Below are 21,339 nucleotides of genomic sequence, written 5' to 3' on the forward strand. Positions count from 1 at the left end.
GTGTTCAAATTTAGAAGATTGAGAATGTCGATTGGGTATTGGAATGGTCTGATGTGGAGATGACTGGCGATGATGAGGCCTCCATAGATGAGGAGTTAGACTGAAGTTCACTTACCAGCTTTCTGCTGGATTTACTTTGAAACTGGATTTATAACCAGTTTTAAAGTTTCAGCTATTGATGGTTAATTTTTTGTGATTGAGGCTGTTCAGTTTTAGGTTCACACCCTCGCCTGGCATATTTGTCACATTTTTAGTTTGGAATACAACCTAATTATTTATGTAGTGGGAGAGTTTCACTAAGGGATGGCATGCGAGATGAGGTATTTTGCTCATCTGGTTCCAGCCTCCGGAATAGTAGCAGACATTCCTGGTCACTCATGCCTTGTTATATGGTTGTTTAGAATGTTTACAATATTTTCCTAGGTCGGAAAGTAATTTACTGCACCCAAGTTGCTTTGAGATACAATAAAGTCTGGAATAATTGCAACGCGTTTCCTTTTAACAAGCTATTATCTTTGGCTATGTGGGTGGTACTCATCTGAGTGGAAAGGTCATGGGTGCAAATTCCGATCTGGAATCTTGAGCACAAAATGGAAGTTGCGATTTCCTCTGCCCACCAAAGGCGTGATGCACTGTTGTAGAGATGGTTATCAGAGGTGACATTGTTTGATTGACAGAGTAAGTTGAGGCTCTGTTGTTCCATGCTATAGTATGTGTAAGGTCCCACAACACATTCTTGCAAATCTCATTCCCTGTCCAAATTTTATTCCTTAATGAACTACTAAAATGGATGATCAAAGTCATTATACTGTTGCTGTTTATGCACCTTATTGTGCATAAATTAGCTATCATATTTTCCAAATTACCACACATTAGTACAAAATTACCACACACTGTGAGTGCTTCTGAGATTTTGGAGATGGGCAAGTTGGGCTGAAGGCCCTGTTTCCATGCTGTATGACGCTACCACATTCAGGATTAAGATTGCTTCCCTCCACTAATACTTCAGTGGCTTCTCAATCTATGTTCATGCCAGCATGTTGTACACAACTGTCTATGATTATTTCCAGCTAGAGTGGTATCGCCTGACCTGTTATTTACAAGAAGACAGACTCAGCGGGTCAGGCAGCATCTCTGGAGAAAAGCAATAGGTGATGTTTCGGGTCAAGACTTTTCTTCGGACAGAGAGTCCGGGGAAATGGGAACGAGAGATACAGACTGTACTTGGGAGAAATTAATGGAAGATATGCAAAAAGCAACAATAATCAAGGAAATACGAGGCACACAATAGGCACTTGTTGGCTGTGGGAATGGTGATAACAAGTATACAGACAGGAACTCAATAGGACAACAGTAAAACTAGTGGTTACACAAAAAAGCTGGAGAAACTCAGCGGGTGCAGCAGCATCTATGGAGCGAAGGAAATAGGCAACGTTTCGGGCCGAAACCCTTCAAAAAAGTAAAACTAGTAACTGGTACGATGACTCGGGTGGGACGGAGGGAGAGGGGATGCAAGGGTTACTTGAGAAATCGATATTCGTACCACTGGGTTGCAAGCTGCCAGGTGGTTCGGTTAGAATGTATGTTTCCATACCGCGAATTAGATATATTATGATTAATGAATTGGAGAAAACTGTTTGTTATCTGGGCTGAGTTGGTGATATGGAGATTTCTATCCGGAGCTAGAAAACTTTAAATTACTTTGGAAATTGACAAGCAGAAAATGAGATGTCTTGCAAAAAAGTCTAGAGGTGGTGCAATGTAACAATATTCTTTATGAATGTCCTGCAGTAATCTGACACCATTGTCTCTCAGTCTGTCAGGTTCACCGCAGGTGACCACTGACATTGAAAAGCAATTGCTTCTATTTGCACTTTTGCAATGGTACATCATAAAACTGTGTAACATACAACCTTCAGTATTTTTAACGTAAAAAAAACCCCCACAGCTGTTAAAAAGACCATTGTTGTTAATCCTGAAGTGGAGGGGGGGTGAACTTTTATTGCTGAAACACAAAATCCTAACTATTTGCCATTGATACGTGATTTTTGTACACATAAGGCGTCTTAGGAACTACTATCATATTATAGTGGAGCCACGTACTATCATTTTTATTGAGGTTTGTGCATTTTGTTAATGCCTGCAACTTGTGTTTATATATTGTGAATGTTGGCTATCTTGGAAAAGGTTAAGGCTGGTTCCATGTGTGCTTATCCTCTGGCAAGCTGTTGTGTCAGATGAGTTTGTGGATACATTTCATACATGGGTTTGTTCTGTGAGGGTGAATGTCTGCCTTTGTGCTTTGTTGAATAGAACTGAAGGAAAATGTATATGGTGAATTTCAGGGCAGTACTTCTGAGAACATTAGATTCAAAACTGGTGATGAATGTTCATATATTCGGACTGAAACTAGATGGTTTAACTGGTTTATTCAATAAATGGGTACACTTTCTCCATTCCCTTACAAGTTGCTTTATTCAATTGAAGATTGTCTTCCAATTTAGAGTTGAGTTTTCGGAAGATTGTCTTTGGTGCATCAGTTTGTGTATTGTCAAAAAATCTTGTTGAGTTGAAAATGCTGTTTAAGAAATCGATATGATGCAAATGACCAGATGCTTTTTCACAAGATGTTTTGTCTGAGTTTAAATTTGGAAATACATAGTTCACACTGACAGCACATTTCCAATGTTCACGTGTTAGGGGCAGCATTTGGTCATTCGGCCCATCGAGTATACTCTGCAATTCAATCATGGCAGATCTATCTCTACCTTCTAACCCCATTCCCTTGCCTTCTCCCCATAATGCCTAACACCAGTACTAGTCAAGAATCTATCTTGTCTATCTCTGCCTTAAAAATATCCATTGACTTGGCTTCCACAGATGTCTGTGACAAATAATTCCACAGATTCACCATCCTCTGACTAAAGAAATTCCTCCTCATTTCCTTACTAAATGAATGTCCTTTAATTCTGAGGCTATGACCTCTGGTCTGAACATCAAGGAAAATGTAGAATAGATCATTGTTAGCTAGGGAAAGGTTTCAACCAGGCATACAATGTACAATTTAAACAGGAGGACAGTCAGATTGGTCGGAGAACTAAGATGGGGGCAGGATGAAGAGAATACTGGTCGGGGAACTATCCCTCCATCCCTCCCAATCCTAGTTCTCTGACCAGTCTGACTATCCTGATTACATTTTACATTGTATGCCTCATTGTCACCTGCCCCTAGACCTATTCTACATTTGAGCTTTGTTCCCTTTGATCTCTCATTATCACACCATACCCCTTCTGTATCTCTTGTTTCCCTTTCCTGTGACTTTCAGTCTGAAGAAGGATCTCGACCCAAACTGTCCAGAGATGCTGCCTGTCCCGCTGATTTACTCCAGCATTTTGTACTTATCTACCTTAATCCGTTTAAGTGCTTATGTGGATCTTGGACAAGCAGCAATCAAAGAGAAGCAGGGAGAAGAGCTTATTGGCCGAGACCCCTGGGAAAGGTGAGTCAGAGGGGAAAACTGTTTATAAAGAGTGCCAAAAAGCCAGTGTTAGCCCAGTGCTTATGTGAATCTTGGATAAGCAGCAATCAAAGAGAAACAGGGAGAAGAGCTTATTGGCTGAAACCCTGGGAAAGGTGAGTCAGAGGGGAAAACTGTTTATAAAGAGTGCCAAAAAGCCAGTGTTAGCCCAGTGCTTACATGGATCTTGGACAAGCAGTAATCAAAGAGAAGCAGGGAGAAGAGCTTATTGGCTGAAACCCTGGGAAAGGTGAGCCAGAGGGGAAAACTGTTTATAAAGAGTGCCAAAAAGCCAGTGTTAGCCCAGTGCTTACGTGGATCTTGGACAAGCAGCAATCAAAGAGAAGCAGGGAGAAGAGCTTATTGGCTGAAACTCGTGATAAAGGCGAGTCAGAGGGGGAAAATTGATTCCTGAAGAGTGTTTCTGGTCTGTTGGACAGGTGTTTGGGGATTTTTCTTTTTTATAGAGAGAATTCTTCTGTCATCAGCTGTGGAGGTCTTCCTTGGCCTGCCAGTCCTTTAGCGATTAGTTGGCTCACCTGTGCTCTCTTTCTTCTTAATGATATTCCAAACGGTAAGCCTAAGCTTTGGCTGATGTGTCTCACAATTTTATTTTTGTTTCTCGGTCTCATAATGGCTTCTTTGACTTTCATTGGCACAACTTTGGTCCTCATGTTGATAAACAGCAATAAACGTTTCCAACGGTGATGGAGAGACTGGAGGAAAGGAGCTGCTGAGAGCTCTCTTGTACCTGCATTAAGGAGGCATTTAAACACACCTGAGCAATTACAAAACACCTGTGAAGCCATGTGTCCCAAACATTATGGTGCAATGAAATGGGGGGGGAACTATGTATATAGCGCACCTGTAATTTCTACATTGTGAAACCAAAATGTATAAAAAATACCCTTTAATAAAATCTGACAATGTGTACTTTAACCACATGTGATTTTTTTTTTTTCTATTACAAATTTCAAATTGTGGAGTACAGAGGGAAATACATAAATGATGGGTCTTTTTCCCAAATATTATGGAGGGCACTGTATAGCCAGTATATAAGGATTTATAGCCTGTCCCGTGTTGCTATCCATGGCCTGGGTTCATCTGCCTTGCCTATCAGGCTTCTTGCATTGTAATAAATGTAGTTTAAGCCATTAATATTTCCTTTCTGCCTTCCATGGTCCTACCTGTCCTGTCTACTGAATATGTTCTCTAACTTTAATAGTTGCCTCGTCCTTCTCAACTGCAACATACTGATTTAGGTCCCTTATATTGCCTTGGGTCCCTCCCTTCCATGCCCCCTTTACCAAGCCCCCATCCAGACTAGTTTAAACCTTCCTGAGTAGCTCCAGCAACTCCTCCCTCCAGGATATTGGTCTCCCTCCAGTTTAGGAGCAATCCTTCTCTCTTGTACAGGTCACCTTTGCTCCAATCCCTGTCCACTGTACCAGCTGCTACGGCACACATTTATAGCCCCTAATGTCGGATTCTTACACTAACTAACACCAAAATATTGCTTTATCTGTTTCAAATCACTCTCCCCTTGTTTTAAGACAGTTGCCCACAGGTTCTAGATTCTTGCAAATATCCTTTTCGGATCCACTTTATCAAGATCCCAGAGATCTTGAGCACTTTAATCATGTCGCCTCTCATTCTAAGCTCGGCGGATACAAGCCTCGCCTATTCATCTTTTCCTCATAATACAATCATTCAGAGTATTAGTCTGATAAACCTTTTCTGAACTAAATTGTTTCCAACATATTAACAACCTTTTAAATAGCAATAAAAATAAGACCAATGTTCTACACAATCCATCTGATCTCGCCTATACCCTATATAATATTCTCTGCAACTAATTTTTTTATTTCGCAGTTCTGATTAAGGATCCTCATCTAGAAGCTTTGCTTCAGAAGTTGCTTAATCTGCTGTTTCCAGCATTTTATGCTTTTATTCCGATTTCAGCAACTACAGTTTTATATTTTCATGTGGAAACACATGTAGATTCTGCATCCATCGCATAGTTACTGGTCCACCTATTCATTATTTGCCCTATTTAGTATGCCTGCATGCAAGCGGACCTATGTGCATGGGTGTGCCTCAAAATTGAAAGTGGCAGCCACACAGATAAAATGATTTGTTCCAATTTTTATAACCCCAGTAGAGGGAGCTAAAGATTACAATCAGAAACAGAAAACCACCTCAAGTCCATAAGTTCACTTTTCCTGCCTAAAAACCAACTTCACTGAACAACCTTGGAACACATTAAATTGAATTATTCGTATTTTATTCTGAGTTGTGGTGTCACTGGCACAGCAGTAAATGCTTGCCCATTCTCAGTACAGATACCCAAATTAAGAAAAACAAAGGTTGGAAATCAAAAGTAAAAACAAAATCTTTAAGATACATGGCAGGTCAGACAACACCTGTAGTGACAGGAAAAGGTCAACTACATTGGTGTAGTTTTCCAGGTCTACTATCCCTTCTCTAAAGTGATATTAATAAACTAAATTAATATGTTGGGTTTTCATGGTAGTTTAGAGAGTTCATGGCCGCTTTTGTTGAGACCAGCCTTTCTGGATTTTATAAAAGATCAATTTAAATGATCAAGCTCAAGATATCATAGTCGGACTTGAAGGCGTGTTATAGATTATTAATTCAGTCTTGTAACCACTACATGATCATAGCTGTGTTGGTCTGTGTCAAAATTAATAGATTTGCTATGAAGAAGCATGGAGTGATGAGGCTTTAGTGAGGGTTATTCTCATCAATTGGTGAAAACTTGTTATTTTCTGCTGTCTTTAGGTAAAAATGGTCAGCCAGTGGCAGAGAACTTTAGGTTGGAAGAGAGTACTTTGCCTGAAGACTTGCAGGAGGGGCAGGTGAAAGTTCACACCAGATATCTGTCTGTGGATCCCTACATGGTGAGTACGTGCATTATTTGTAGGGTCACAGGCCCAAATAAGCAATGGATAAACAAAGGCAAATCAAAAAAATAATGGTATGCACATTTGCCAAATATTCTCTGCTACTTCCTTTTGCTTACCCGACAGCTGGGTGTTAAGTTTCCTTTCAATGTTGCTATTGAACCTGGCCAAACTGCAAAAACGAGGAAGCACAGATGCTGACTTACAAACGAAGACAGTGCTGGAATAGCTCAACTGGTCAGGCAGCATCTCAGGAAAACATTATTAAATTATGTTTTGGGTCAGACGTCAGACTATTTGGGGGTGGGGTGAAATAAACCTGGAAGAGAGGAGGAACAGGACAAAGTCTGGCAGGTAATAGACCAAGACATGTGAGGATATATGATGGGCAGTTCGTTGGATAAAGATCAGGGGTAAAAAGACATGGTGTGAAACAAAATAATTGAAAATTAATAGGACAGTTGATAGTGAAGAAATTTATCCAAGAACAGCACGGGAACCAGCTGGAAGGTTGGGCAGAATGGTGGCAGATTAATTTTATGTACAGAGAAACCTAGGAGAACAGGGTAGACACAAAATGCTGGAGTAACTCAGCGGCACAGGCAGCATCTCTGGAGAGAAGGAATGGGTGATGTTTCGGGTGGAGACCTTTCATCAGTCTGAAGAAGGGTCTCGATCTGAAACGTCACCATTCCTTCTCTCCAGAGATGCTGCATGTCCCGCTGGGTTACTCCAGCATTTTGTGTCTACCGCTGATTTAAACCAGCATCTGCAGTTCTTTCCTACACAACCTAGGAGAACAAGTCCATAGCTCACTAAAAGTGACATGTGGCTTGGGTAGTGAAGAAAGGATTTGAGTATAAGATTTGGGGTGGAATGCTACAACTGTCTAATACGTTGATTAGACTGTACTTGAAGTATTGTGTACAGTTCAGGTAGCCACACAACAGGAAGTGTGTGCGAGAAATAGAGGGTGCAGAAGGAATTCACCAACCTCAGCTTATCCTAGAAGGACGACATAAAAAAACTAAGACGGACACAAAAATCTGGAGTAACTCGGGTTGAAGAACTCCTACTTCTGAGGAACGGTCTCAACCCGAAACGTCACCTATTCCTTTTCTCCAGAGATGCTGCCTGACTTGTTGAGTTACTCCAGTTTTTTTTCTGCCCTGTTTAAACCAGCATCTTCAGTTCCTCCCAACACATTTTATCCAAGAAGGATGTGGCTTGGAATGGAGGCCTACAGTTACAAACTGTGGTTGGATAGGCTGGTGTTATTCTCACTGGAATGTAGGAAACTCGGGAATAACTTTTAAGAGTTAAGGGCCTATCCCACGTGGACGACCTAATCCATGAGTTTGGAAGACCCTAGACGAGTTGGAAAAAAATGTCAAGGTCATGTTGACTCGCCGAAGTAAAAGACCTCCTACAACCTCCTACGGCTATGACTACGGCCTCCTATGACCCCCCTCGACCTCAGTCTTCCACACCTAAGACCAACTATGACTATCTACGAGTGGAAAATGATCACATGATAAAATGATGTCATGTTTGCATTTTTTTTTTCTTGGGCCAGTTACCAACACACGACTACCCACGACCTACCTATGAGTAAAAAGTGTCAATTTTTTCCATGCCGAACTTTTTTTACTCGTGGACAATTTTTATCAGGCTGGAAAAAACGCCACGACCAACTTGAGGCCACGAGTACAAGGAGACCATTCACGAGCATTAGGAAGAGTTACAAAGACCTCCTACGACCTCGTAGTGACCATGCTGCGAGTATGAGACATGAAGGATATGCAGGCAAAGGGGATTAGCATAGATATCATGATTATGGGTGCGGTGGGCCTAAAGGGGTATTTCTGTGGTGTATGACTGCTTTTATGAATGTTTAGCAGCCTTGGAAATCTGCTGGTCCAGCAATAAAGTCCTGATCACATGTTGCCATATCTGGGCATGCAGTTGAATTGCCACAGTTTGGATGGCTAAAGGGCAAGTGTTGGAAAATTGGATTAATGAGCAGCATGGATAGAGTGGGCTGTAGGATCGCTTCTACGTTGCGTCATAACCACTGGCTGTGCAAATGCTCTCATTATATTCAAGTTTTCCAGTCTAGCATTCAGTTATGGATTAACCACCCCTGATTTATGTTCCCTTACTGACCTCAGTAGATCATGTCAAAAATGTTACAATCTTTGCAGGAAGAGGTTTTGTTTGGCATCTCCGCTTTATTTGCTGATTCCTATAAACATGTTGCAAAGTTTTTTGCTTTGTATGTTTGCACTTGATTTGCAAGTTCTGTATAATTTTGAATAAGATCCCAGCTTAATCCCAGTTTGCACTTTTCATTTCAACAATTTCCTATTAAGAGCCATCCAATCACCCTTCTGGGCATTTTGCTCTTACCAGCACTTTTTTTTTGTAATTAATGATCACAATTGTAAATGGGTTAGCTATGGCATTAACACTATCACCTTGTTCAAAAAGCTTCCATCCACGGGTCTTGAGAATAAAATAAAGGTAGATACTCTTACCAAACAACTGAGGGAATCCTGTTGGTGCTGCCATTTTTGGAGTTAAGATGCTAAACTACGGCTTTCTGTTTTGGCTAAAAGTTGAAGACTTGGTGTTAAGAGGACGTGTATTTGCTGTGAATATTTATTTCTGTCAATGTCACTGAAATATACAAGGCACAAGAAACTGCAGATGCTAGAATCTGGAGCAAAAAAGAGCAGCTGGTGGATAAAGCTGTATTATGGAGAGATGGACATTTGTTTTGGGTTGAGATCCTTCATCGACCCCATTTCTCTTCTTGATTAAGGCTCTTAACCTAAAATGTCTTCAATGTACATCCCTGCTCAGATGCTACCTGGCTCTGCTGAGTTCCTCCAGCTGCTCCCCTGGATTTTGTTGCAGACTTCAGCATCTGCAGTCTCTTTTAACTCCATTTTACTGCTCCATTGTGAAGTCTCTTCAAGGTATGCAATGTAAAGAAGTTTTTCTCCTCTCTGCGGATGCCCCCTCTCACCACTGCCCCTCTGATTTTCACTGCTCTCCAATTCTTCAACTATGTTCTAACATGGACTCATAACCATATGTCTTTCCTTATAATTGTCCTCTCTGCCAGCTTGTCGTGAGTGGCTTCTAGCTCCAGATCTCATAGTCCTGGGATGTCAGGACTTTCATATGAAGAAAGATTGGATAGACTCGGTTTGTACTCGCTAGAATTTAGAAGATTGAGGGCGGATCTTATAGAAACTTACAAAATTCTTAAGGTGGTTGGACAGGCTAGATGCAGGAAGATTGTTCCCGATGTTGGGGAAGTCCAGAACAAGGGGTCACAGTTTAAGGATAAGGGGGAAATCTTTTAGGACCGAGATGAGGAAAACATTTTTCACACAGAGAGTGGTGAATCTCTGGAATTCTCTGCCACAGAAGGTGGTTGAGGCCAGTTCATTGGCTATATTTAAGAGGGAGTTAGATGTGGCCCTTGTGGCTAAAGGGATCAGGGGGTATGGAGAGAAGGCAGGTACAGGATACTGAAGTGGATGATCAGCCATGATCATATTGAATGGCGGTGCAGGCTCGAAGGGCCAAATGGCCTACTCCTGCACCTATTTTCTATGTTTCTGTCCCAAACAGAACTTCTGTTATCTCCATTCTATTCATAGCTTATCTGAACTGTTTTTCCTCCATGCCCTATGCGCAACCCTCTCTGCCGTGTGCCAGTACATTCTGGCCTTCTCTCTTTCTCCCCACAGCTACAGTCCTTGCTCTCCCAAACATTGTCCTGCTGGATCCACTCTTTCATTTTCCTGATATCTCCAAGGTCCTGATGTCAAGCTAGTATCCTGCTGTTCTCCTGCCGTCCACCTTCCCAAGGCCCCAAACACCTTGTGGGGCTACACTGCTTGGCTAGTCAAAGGCCCCCACCTGTCTGATCTTGTGTTCTGCCCTTTCCCCACCTCCTCTGAGCTCCCTTCCCCTGCAACATTACCATTTCTTCCACTCCTAGAGACCTACCTCCCACCCACCACCTCTTCTGACGCCTTGCCTGCCCCAGCTCCAACGCCTGCTGTGGCCTCACCATCCCCTCTAACGACCTCCACGCTTGACATTGAGCGGTCTTTTCTCAACAGAGGCCTCTTCTTTGTTCCCCACACTTCAATGAGCCCTGTGCCTGTTGTGATGTTGAGCTCTTCTTTCACCTCCATGTTTAGTACCTTGGCAAGGAACCCTCGCCCAGATACTGCCTGACCCGCTGAATTCCTCCAGTTCTCTCCTTTTTTTCACTCACTTACCGTAAATATATTATCTGGTCATAACTTCTTTACTATTTGTTAGCATTGCTGTGTTTTCATTGTTGCATTAAAATAGGATTTGACTTTAAAGATTTTTCATTAATTGCAAATGTCTTGCAGGCAAATGCAGGGAAAGTCTTTCCCCAGGTAGGAGGTTTCAGATCATTGGGGCATTAAATTAGAGCTGGGCTTTCGGTCTTGGTATGAGAGCATTTATTCGCACCAAGGGGTAGTGGGAAGCTAGAACTATCTTTAACAAGCTGAGGTGGGGTGTCAAAATTTGTTTTTAAAAATCAAATTATGATGTAGGGAAGCCAAGACACAATTGAATGCTTGGGGATAGGACAAAGGACTGAATGGACTAGTTCTTGTTCTTGTTCTGTCCTGTGTTTATTCCAATCTGTGTTAAGATGGACTAATTTTAGTGCCTGAACTTTAATGGCTGACTTTGATTTCTATTTTTGCAGCGATGCAGGATGAATGAAGACACCGGGGTGGACTATTTGGGTCCTTGGCAAGTATCCCGAGTTGCTGATGGTGGAGGAGTGGGAGTGGTTGAAGATAGTAAACATCCCATGTTTCAAAAATGTGATGTTGTAACTTCACTCAACTGGCCTTGGCAGACTCGGGCCATTGTGGATGGGAAAGTCCTGATGAAGGTAGTTTCCAATTCATATGGAATATTGCCACTAAACGTTGCCATAGTTTAAATGCACTTTTCCCATTTAACATCTCCCTTAGTCCTTTCCCACAGGTCCAACATGAAATGTTCTTATTTATGTTGCAAATTTGAACATGAATAACAGATGTTTTCCACCTGTCCATGTTAACATATAATGTGTTCTATTTCTATATGTTACTAGACCAAGTGCAGACCCGTTGGGTCTGTTTCCCCAACAGTGTTTGGGGGGATGGGGGAGGGGGAGTAGTGGCGGCGGAATCACACTCAAATTAACCACCCCCAAACTCACAGGTGGGGGGAGGGGGGGGGGGTGGGTGAGAAGAGGGGGAGAGGAGGAGGAGGAGAAACATGACAGATTTGGGAGGGAAAAGGAGAGCGGGGTTAGGGGTGAGAGAGAGAGGGGGGATGGAGAGAGAGATGGGGAGAGGGGGGTGGGAGGGGGAGGGAGGGGGGGGAGGGGGGAGGGAGAGACGGGAAAGATTGGGGGGGGGAGGGAGGGAGGAGGAGAGGGGTAGGGGGAAGGGGGGGAGGAGGAGAGAGGGAAGGGGTGGGGTAGAGAGGGAGGGGGGGTGAGGGGAGAGGGAGAGGGGTGAGGAGAGGGAGAGGGGTGAGGAGAGGGAAACATAGAAATTAAGTGCAGTAGTAGGCCATTCGGCCCTTCGAGCCTGCACCACCATTCAATATGATCATGGATCATCATCCAACTCAGTATCATGTACCTGCCTTCTCTCCATACCCCCTGATCCCTTTAGCCACAAGGGCCACATCTAACTCCCTCTTAAATATAGCCAATGAACTGGCCTCAACTACCTTCTGTGGCAGAGAATTCCAGAGATTCACCACTCTCTGTGTGAAAAATGTTTTTCTCATCTCGGTCATAAAGGATTTCCCCCTTATCCTTAAACTGTGACCCCCTGTTCTGGACTTCCCCAACATCTGGAACAATCTTCCTGCATCTAGCCTGTCCAACCCCTTAAGAATTTTGAAAGTTTCTATAAGATCCCCCATCAATCTTCTAAAATCTAGCGAGTACAAGCCAAGTCTATCCAGTCTTTCTTCATTTGAAAGTCCTGACATCCCAGGAATCGGTCTGTTGAACCTTCTCTGTACTCCCTCTATGGTCTGTTTCCCCAACGGCGTTTGCGGGGGGGGGTGAGAAGAGGGGAGGGAGGAGGAGGAAACGGGATAGATTTGGGAGGGAAAGGAGAGCGGGGTAGGGGGTGAGGGATGGGGGGAGAGAGCTTTTGGGGGAGGGGGGGGATGGGGAGGGAGGGGAGCAGGGTGGGATGGGGAGAGGGGGGGGGGGAAAGAGTGGGGAGGGAGGAGGAGAGGGGTAGCAGGAGTGATGGAAGAGGGATAGGGGGAGGTGGGGGGGGGGGGGGGAGGGGAGGGGGGGGGGGGGGGGGAGGGGGAGGGAGAGAGGGAGGGAGAGGGAGAGAGAGAGAGGGAGAGAAGTGGAAGTGTGGGGAGGGAGGTGTAGAGGGGCAGCGGGAGTGGTAGAAGAGGGACAGAGGGGTAGGGGAAAGGGGGTGGTGGTAGAGAGGGAAGGGGGTGGTGGTAGAGAGGGAAGGGGGGTGGGGGAGAGAGAGATGGGTGGCAGAGAGAGAGGGGTGAGGAGAGGGACACATAGAAACATAGAAATTAAGTGCAGGAGTAGGCCATTCGGCCCTTCGAGCCTGCACCATTCTCCATTCAATATGATCACGGCTGATAGGAACATAGAAATTAGGTGCAGGAGTAGGCCATTCGGCCCTTCGAGCCTGCACCGCCATTCAATATGATCATGGCTGATCATCCAACTCAGTATCCCGTACCTGCCTTCTCTCCATACCCCCTGATCCCCTTAGCCACAAGGGCCACATCTAACTCCCTCTGAAATATAACCAATGAACTGGCCTCCACTACCTTCTGTGGCAGAGAGTTTCAGAGACTCACCACTATCTGTGTGAAAAATGTTTCCCTCATCTCAGTACTAAAGGATTTCCCCTTTATCCTTAAACTGTGTCCCGCGTGTCCTGGACTTCCCCAACATCTGGAACAATCTTCCTGCATCAGACAAATGCAATTCAGGACTTTTCACTTCACAAGCAAAACCAGAATGACAGTTAGTGAAGAATTTGAATAATCACTGAGCGTTCTCTATGGCAACAATGTATTTGAGCATTGGGCATTGTGACATCACACGATGGAACGTTCACCATGGGCTGGGCTCCTGCAAAGGCATATGTAAATTAATCCATTCCGATTGGACATATGTGAACATTGGGCATTGTGACATCACACGATGGAACATTCACCATGGGCTGGTTTTGCTTGTGTAGATGAGAATCCAGTTTCTTTTTGAAATATTGAGGTGGGGGGGGGGGGATGAAGGATTTGATTAAAAAAGTGTACCTAAACACGACGAAATGTAATGAGGAGCGGATACTTAGAAAGAAAAGCGAAATCTCTACCGAAATGGAAAAGACGTCGGCGATTCTGCGTCCGGTTTCGGAGTTGCGGAGCATCAAAGGAAGAAACGCGGCCGGAAAGCCGTACATGCAAATGGATCCATTCCGATTGGACGTCCGCGAGCATCGGGCATTGTGACATCGCACGGCGGGAACGAATCGAAAGGCAGGAAGGGATCCGTACTGCAGGCGGACGGACGGATTTGACTTTTATATATTACTAGACCAAGTGCAGACCCGTTGGGTCTGTTTCCCCAACAGTGTTTGCGGGGGGGGGGTGAAGGATTTGATTAAAAAAGTGTACTCAAACACGACGAAATGTAATGAGGAGCGGATACTTAGAAAGAAAAGCGAAATCTCTACCGAAATGGAAAAGACGTCGGCGATTCTGCGTCCGGTTTCGGAGTTGCGGAGAATCAAAGGAAGAAACGCGGCCGGAAAGCCGTACATGCAAATGGATCCATTCCGATTGGACGTCCGCGAGCATCGGGCATTGTGACATCGCACGGCGGGAACGAATCGAAAGGCAGGAAGGGATCCGTACTGCAGGCGGACGGATTTGTCTTTTATATATTACTAGACCAAGTGCAGACCCGTTGGGTCTGTTTCCCCAACAGCGTTTGGGGGGGGGGGGGGGGGGGGGGGGGGGGCCCAAAGCACGCAGGTCGTATTGAACCACCGCCCAAACGGGGGACACAGGTGGGGGCGATTCTGGGGGGGGGGGGGGGGGGTGAGAGAGAGGGGAGGGGAGGAGGAGGAGGAAACGGACAGATTTGGGGGAAAGGAGAGCACAGGGGGGGGTGGGGAGGGGAGGAGAGATTTGGGGGAGATGGGGAGAGAGAGATGTGGGGGAGGGGGGGATGTGGAGGGAGGGGGGGGAGGGAGTGGGGGGGAGGGGAAAGAGTGGGGAGGGAGAGTGGAGGGGGAGGGGGAGACGTGGAACAGTGGGGAGGGAGGAGGAGAGGGGTAGGGGGAGTGATGGAAGAGGGACAGAGGGGTAGGAGGAAGGGGGGTGGGTGGAGAGAGGGGAGGGGGGGGGGGGTAGAGAGGGAAGGGGGGTGGGGGGAGAGTGGGATGGGTGGGGAGGGGGAGGGGAGAGGGGGAGGGGGTGAGGAGAGGGAAACATAGAAATTAAGTGCAGTAGTAGGCCATTCAGCCCTTTGAGCCTGCACCACCATTCAATATGATCATGGCTGATCATCCAACTCAGTAACCTGTACCTGCCTTCTCTCCATACCCCCTGATCCCTTTAGCCACAAGGGCCACATCTAACTCCCTCTTAAATCTAGCCAATGAACTGGCCTCAACTATCTTCTGTGGCGGAGAATTCCAGAGATTCACCACTCTCTGTGTGAAACATGTTTTTCTCTTCTCTGTCCTAAAGGATTTCCACCTTATCTTTAAACTGTGACCCCTTGTTCTGGACTTCCCCAACATCTGGAACAATCTTCCTGCATCTAGCCTGTCCAACCCCTTAAGAATTCTGTACGTTTCTATAAGATCTGCCCTCAATCTTCTAAATTCTAGCGAGTACAAGCCGAGTCTATCTTGTCTTTCTTCATATGAAAGTCCTGACATCCCAGGAATAAGTCTGGTGAACCTTCTCTGTACTCCCTCTATGGCAAGAATATCTTTGAGCATTGGACATTGTGACATCACACGATGGAACGTTCAGCGGGTGCTGGTGCTCCTGCAAAGGCATATGTAAATGATTCCATTCCGATTGGACATATGTGAACATTGGGCATTGTGACATCACACAATGGAACGTTCACCAGGGACTGGGGCTGATTCTATGGGTGAGATGCCAGTTTTTTTTTTTTTTTTTGAAATATTGGGAGGTGGGGGGGGGGAGAAGGATTTGATTAAAAATGTGTACATAAATACGACAAAATGTAATCAGGAGTTTCTATAAGATCCTCCCTCAATCTTCTAAAATCTAGCGAGTACAAGCCGAGTCTATCCAGTCTTTCTTCATATGAAAGTCCTGACATCCCAGGAATCAGTCTGGTGAACCTTAACCATATAACCATATAACAATTACAGCACGGAAACAGGCCATCTCGACCCTTCTAGTCCGTGCCGAACACATAATCTCCCCTAGTCCCATATACCTGCGCTCAGACCATAACCCTCCATTCCCTTCCCATCCATATAACTATCCAATTTATTTTTAAATGATAAAAACGAACCTGCCTCCACCACCTTCACTGGAAGCTCATTCCACACAGCTACCACTCTCTGAGTAAAGAAGTTACCCCTAAACTTCAGTCCCTTAATTCTCAAGTCATGTCCCCTTGTTTGAATCTTCCCTACTCTCAGTGGGAAAAGCTTTTCCACGTCAACTCTGTCTATCCCTCTCATCAATTTAATAACCTCTATCAAGTCCCCCCTTAACCTTATGCGCACCAAAGAATAAAGCCCTAACTTGTTCAACCTTTCTCTGTAACTTAGTTGCTGAAACCCAGGCAACATTCTAGTAAATCTCCTCTGTACTCTCTCTATTTTGTTGACATCCTTCCTATAATTAGGCGACCAAAATTGTACACCATACTCCAGAATTGGCCTCACCAATGCCTTGTACAATTTTAACATTACATCCCAACTTCTATACTCAATGCTCTGATTTATAAAGGCCAGCACACCAAAAGCTTTCTTTACCACCCTATCTACATGAGATTCCACGTTCAGGAAACTGTGCACAGTTATTCCCAGATCCCTCTGTTCACCTACATTCTTCAATTCCCTACCATTTACCATGTAAGAGGAGAGAAGTGGGAGAGTGGGGAGGAAGGGGTAGAGAGACTGGTGGAAGAGGGACAGAGTGGTAGGGGAAGGGGGTGGGGTAGAGAGGGAAGGGGGGTGGGGGAGAGAGAGAGATGGGTGGCAGAGGGAGAGGGGTGAGGAGAGGGAAACAGAGAAACAGAAATTAAGAGCAGGAGTAGGCCATTCGGCCCTTCGAGCCTGCAACACCGTTTAATATGATCATGGCTGATCATCCAACTCAGTATCCTGTACCTGCCTTCTCTCCATACCCCCTGATCCCTTTAGCCACAAGGGCCACATCTAACTCCCTCTTAAATATAGCCAATGAACTGGCCTCAACTACCTTCTGTGGCAGAGAATTCCAGAGATTCACCACTCTCTGTGTGAAAAACGTTTTCCTCATCTCGGAATGACAGTTAGTGAAGAATTTGAATAATCGCTGAGCGTTCTCTATGGCAACAATGTATTTGAGCATTGGGCATTATGACATCACACGATGGAACGTTCACCAGGGGCTGGGCTCCTGCAAAGGCATATGTAAATGAATCCAATCCGATTGGCCATCTGTGAGCATTGGGCATTGTGACATCACACGATGGAACATTCACCAGGGGGCTGGGGCTGGGGCTGCTTTCTGTGGGTTAGAATCCAGTTTATTTTTGAAATATTGAGGTGGTGGGGTGGTTGGGGGGGAGGGCGATTCTGCGTCCGGTTTCGGAGTTGCGGAGAATCAAAGGAAGAAACGCGGCCGGAAAGCCGTACATGCAAATGGATCCATTCCGATTGGACGTCCGCGAGCATCGGGCATTGTGACATCGCACGGCGGGAACGAATCGAAAGGCAGGAAGGGATCCGTACTGCAGGCGGACTGATTTGACTTTTATATATTACTAGACCAAGTGCAGACCCGTTGGGTCTGTTTCCCCAACAGTGTTTGCGGGGGGGGGGGGGGGGGGGGGGGGGGAGTAGGGGCTGCGGCATCACACTCAAATTAGCCACCCCCCCCAAACTCACAGGTGGGGGGAGGGGGGGGGGTGGGTGAGAAGAGGAGAGGGAGAGGAGGAGGAGGAGGAGGAGGAAACATGACAGATTTGGGAGGGAAAGGAGAGCGGGATAGGGGGTGAGAGAGGGGGATGGGGAGAGAGATGTGGGGGAGGGGGGGGGGGGATGGGGAGGAGGGGGGGGATGGGGAGGGGGGGGAGAGGAGGGGGGGAGGGAGAGAGAGGGGAAGAGAGGGGGAGGAGAGGGAGAGGGAGGAGGGGAGGGGTAGGAGGGAAGGGGGGGGGTAGAGAGGGAAGGGAGGGAGAGGGGAGAGGGGAGGGGTAGAGAGGGGAGGGGTGAGGAGAGGGAGAGGGGTGAGGAGAGGGAAACATAGAAATTAAGTGCAGTAGTAGGCCATTCGTCCCTTCGAGCCTGCACCGCCATTCAATATGATCGTGGCTGATCATCCAACTCAGTATCCCGTACCTGCCTTCTCTCCATACCCCCTGATCCCCTTAGCCACAAGGGCCACATCTAACTCCCTCTTAAATATAGCCAATGAACTGGCCTCAATTACTCTCTGTGGCAGAGAGTTCCAGAGATTCACCACTCTCTGTTTGAAAAAAGTTCTTCTAATCTCGGTTTTAAAGGATTTCCCCCTTATCCTTAAGCTGTGACCCCTTGTCCTGGACTTCCCTAACATCGGGAACAATCTTCCTGCATCTAGCCTGTCCAACCCCTTAAGAATTTTGTAAGTTTCTATAAGATCCCCTCTCAGTCTCTTAAATTCTAGATAGTATAAACCAAGTCTATCCAGTCTTTCTTCATAAGACAGTCCTGACATCCCAGGAATCAGTCTGGTGAACCGTCTCTGCACTCCCTCTATGGCAATAATGTCCTTCCTCAGATTTGGAGACCAAAACTGTACGCAATACTCCAGGTGTGGTCTCACCAAGACCCTGTACAACTGCAGTAGAACCTCCCTGCTCCTATACTCAAATCCTTTTGCAATGAAAGCTAACATACCATTCGCTTTCTTCACTGCCTGCTGCACCTGCATGCCTACCTTCAATGACTGGTGTACCATGACACCCAGGTCTCGCTGCATCTCCCCCTTTCCCAATCGGCCACCATTTAGATAATAGTCTGCTTTCCCGTTTTTGTCACCAAAATGGATAACCTCACATTTATCCACATTATACTGCATCTGCCAAACATTTGCCCACTCACCCAGCCTATCCAAGTCACCTTGGGGGGGTGAAGGATTTGATTAAAAAAGTGTACCTAAACACGACGAAATGTAATGAGGAGCGGATACTTAGAAAGAAAAGCATCAGAAATCTCAGGGCTTTTACTTCAAATGGAAAAGACGTCGGCGATTTCTGCGTCCGGTCTTCGGGAGTTGCGGCAGCATCACAAAGGAAAGAAATGGGCGCGGCTCCCAAAGGGTAAAAAATATGTGAACATTACATGCAAATGGAACCATTCCGATTGGACTGGTGAAGCGCGAGCATCGGATACTTAGAAAGAAAAGCGAAATCTCTACCGAAATGGAAAAGACGTTGGCGATTCTGCGTCCGGTTTCGGAGTTGCGGAGCATCAAAGGAAGAAACGCGGCCGGAAAAGCCGTACATGCAAATGGATCCATTCCGATTGGACGTCCGCGAGCATCGGGCATTGTGACATCGCACGGCGGGAACGAATCGAAAGGCAGGAAGGGATCCGTACTGCATGCGGACGGACGGATTTGACTTTTGTATAATAGATAGATGATATGATATGATATGATGAAATGCTAACGAGAGGTAACTATGGCTTGATTGGTAGCACCTAATCTCTGAGTTAGAAATTCAGTGTTTGATCTATGAATGACATGTAAAATAGAATTTATGTCCACTGTCAGATGCAGGTTGAGGATCTCATGGCAAAATCTATTGAGTTATTCCTCAATCAACATTAGTCTCTCAAATTGAAGTATTTTCTAAAATCGTTGGGACATATGGGCTCTTATTCTAAAACGTCTTCCGTGTGCATCCCTGCTCAGATGCTGCCTGGCTCTGCTGAGTTCCTCCAGCTGCTCTCCTTTAATTTTAAAGGAAACACTAATGACCCCCACTCCAGAAAATCAACTGGTTCCAGGTCCTGGGACAAAGAGGGGCAGGACACCCGCACATCACTACTCACTATCTCCGGACTTGGAGGAACAATGTTCAATGAAATTTTCTGTGTTTCCGGGGTAGACTGATCACTGACAAGCTTGGACTTTGAACTGAGGATAGGGCTCTTGTTGACCACCACACCCAGCTTCCTGCTCCCCCATTCCAGAAGCAGCACCTGGAGTGCTCCCTACCTCCCCCACCACAGGAACATCTGTACCAAGCTCTGTTGGAGAAGCTGGCATCTTGGGGATCCATCCAGTGGATCACTATACCCCATCCAGTGGATCACTATACCCTTCACCCTTATGCACAGCCCGGACTGAGAGCCTAGGCTGGGGTTCCATCCCCAATCCCCACAACCAAACCGTCTCCCTCTGTTGGTCCCACCACTGCAGGGTCACCTATCAACCCAGAAGACTGGACTCGGGCTGCTGGCTGTAATAGCTGGTAAATCCTCCCCCACAAGAGGCCTCTGGACCGTAGGGCTGCCTTCTACTACGGGTGGGTGCCCCCTCTTTTTCTTCCTGCAAGCCTTTGGGAGCACTAAGACATTCATCTTGGAGGAGGTGTCTACATTGGCCCCCTCTGAGCCAGACATTTTTCATCCCGGGGCCAACAGGTTCCTTGGGGTCAAAGCCGGAGCCAAATGCAGGCCCCTGGACGTCAAGGGGCGGCACCCCTTGATGTTTTGTTTTCTTCGTTGCCTTACCCCAGAATACTCCCTCTCACTCTCTTGTGACATACTCTACCCCAGTGTCTGCTGCAATGGGTGGAGAGGATGATTAGAGGTACCATCCTGGGCTGTTGAGGTGGAAGCTGTGACCCAGAGGCTAGGGCAGTTTTTACAAAAGTCCCCCTCTTCTGTACAGGCATGACACAGCGCATGGTCCAGGATCTGAATAAACAGCCCCTTCAAAATGGCCCTCAGTGACTCCGTCCCACACAAGCTGCATGAACAGCTGGTGTCAAAATGAAAGGGCGTGATGGAGGTTGTTCTCTTGAAGACTGGGTGAGATAGGGGTAATATCTGACTGCACACCCCCAGAGGGCAGAGATGAGGGAGAAGGAACTCATTGGATCTGAAGGGTGGGACTAATATTCCTACAATTGCCCCCAGTGGGTCCACTGGCGGGAAATCCCACCTACTGTGACCCACTTAATCTGGGCTAGTGGCTTTGCATGCTCTGTCTTGAGGACAAAACTGCCTTTCCTGACATCTTTGGGGCCGCAACAATGGCTGAAGGGCCAACATCTCCAGCCATTGCCTTTACACAGCATTAATACTCGTGTCAGGACGCACACAGCTTTTCACACCGCTCCTAAAAGTTAACATTCTACACAGTGACTGGGGAACAGGAGTGGATGATGTAGCAGCTACACTTGCAGAGCTCAGCTGACCCCCCTCGCCCCCCCCCCCCCCCCCCCCCCCCCCCCATAAGATTAACCATTTAATAGTCACAAAACAGTACCCAGCACTTTTCTGCAGATCAGAGCACAGGAGAGATTGAGATCAGTGGGTGTAGTCCAGGAATGTGCCTTATTGATGATGTCAATAT

The 21,339-nt window shown here is 46.1% G+C and overlaps 1 protein-coding gene across 6 annotated transcripts in view; it reads left to right on the forward strand.

The window, feature by feature from the left end:
• The window catches only part of ptgr2 (prostaglandin reductase 2), a 58,024-nt gene that overhangs the window by 17,836 nt on the left and 18,849 nt on the right, over window positions 1–21,339 (forward strand). For 5 of the 6 annotated variants that reach the window (XM_055640887.1, XM_055640883.1, XM_055640884.1 and 2 more), the window contains 2 exons: window positions 6,320–6,438; window positions 11,213–11,404. In XM_055640887.1, coding sequence (XP_055496862.1) covers window positions 6,320–6,438; window positions 11,213–11,404 — 311 coding nt within the window. The remainder of the gene's footprint in view (window positions 1–6,319; window positions 6,439–11,212; window positions 11,405–21,339) is intronic. The other variant, XM_055640885.1, reaches the window with a different exon arrangement.

Source organism: Leucoraja erinacea, chromosome 9 (assembly GCF_028641065.1).
Source record: "Leucoraja erinacea ecotype New England chromosome 9, Leri_hhj_1, whole genome shotgun sequence".
NCBI lineage: Eukaryota > Metazoa > Chordata > Chondrichthyes > Rajiformes > Rajidae > Leucoraja > Leucoraja erinaceus.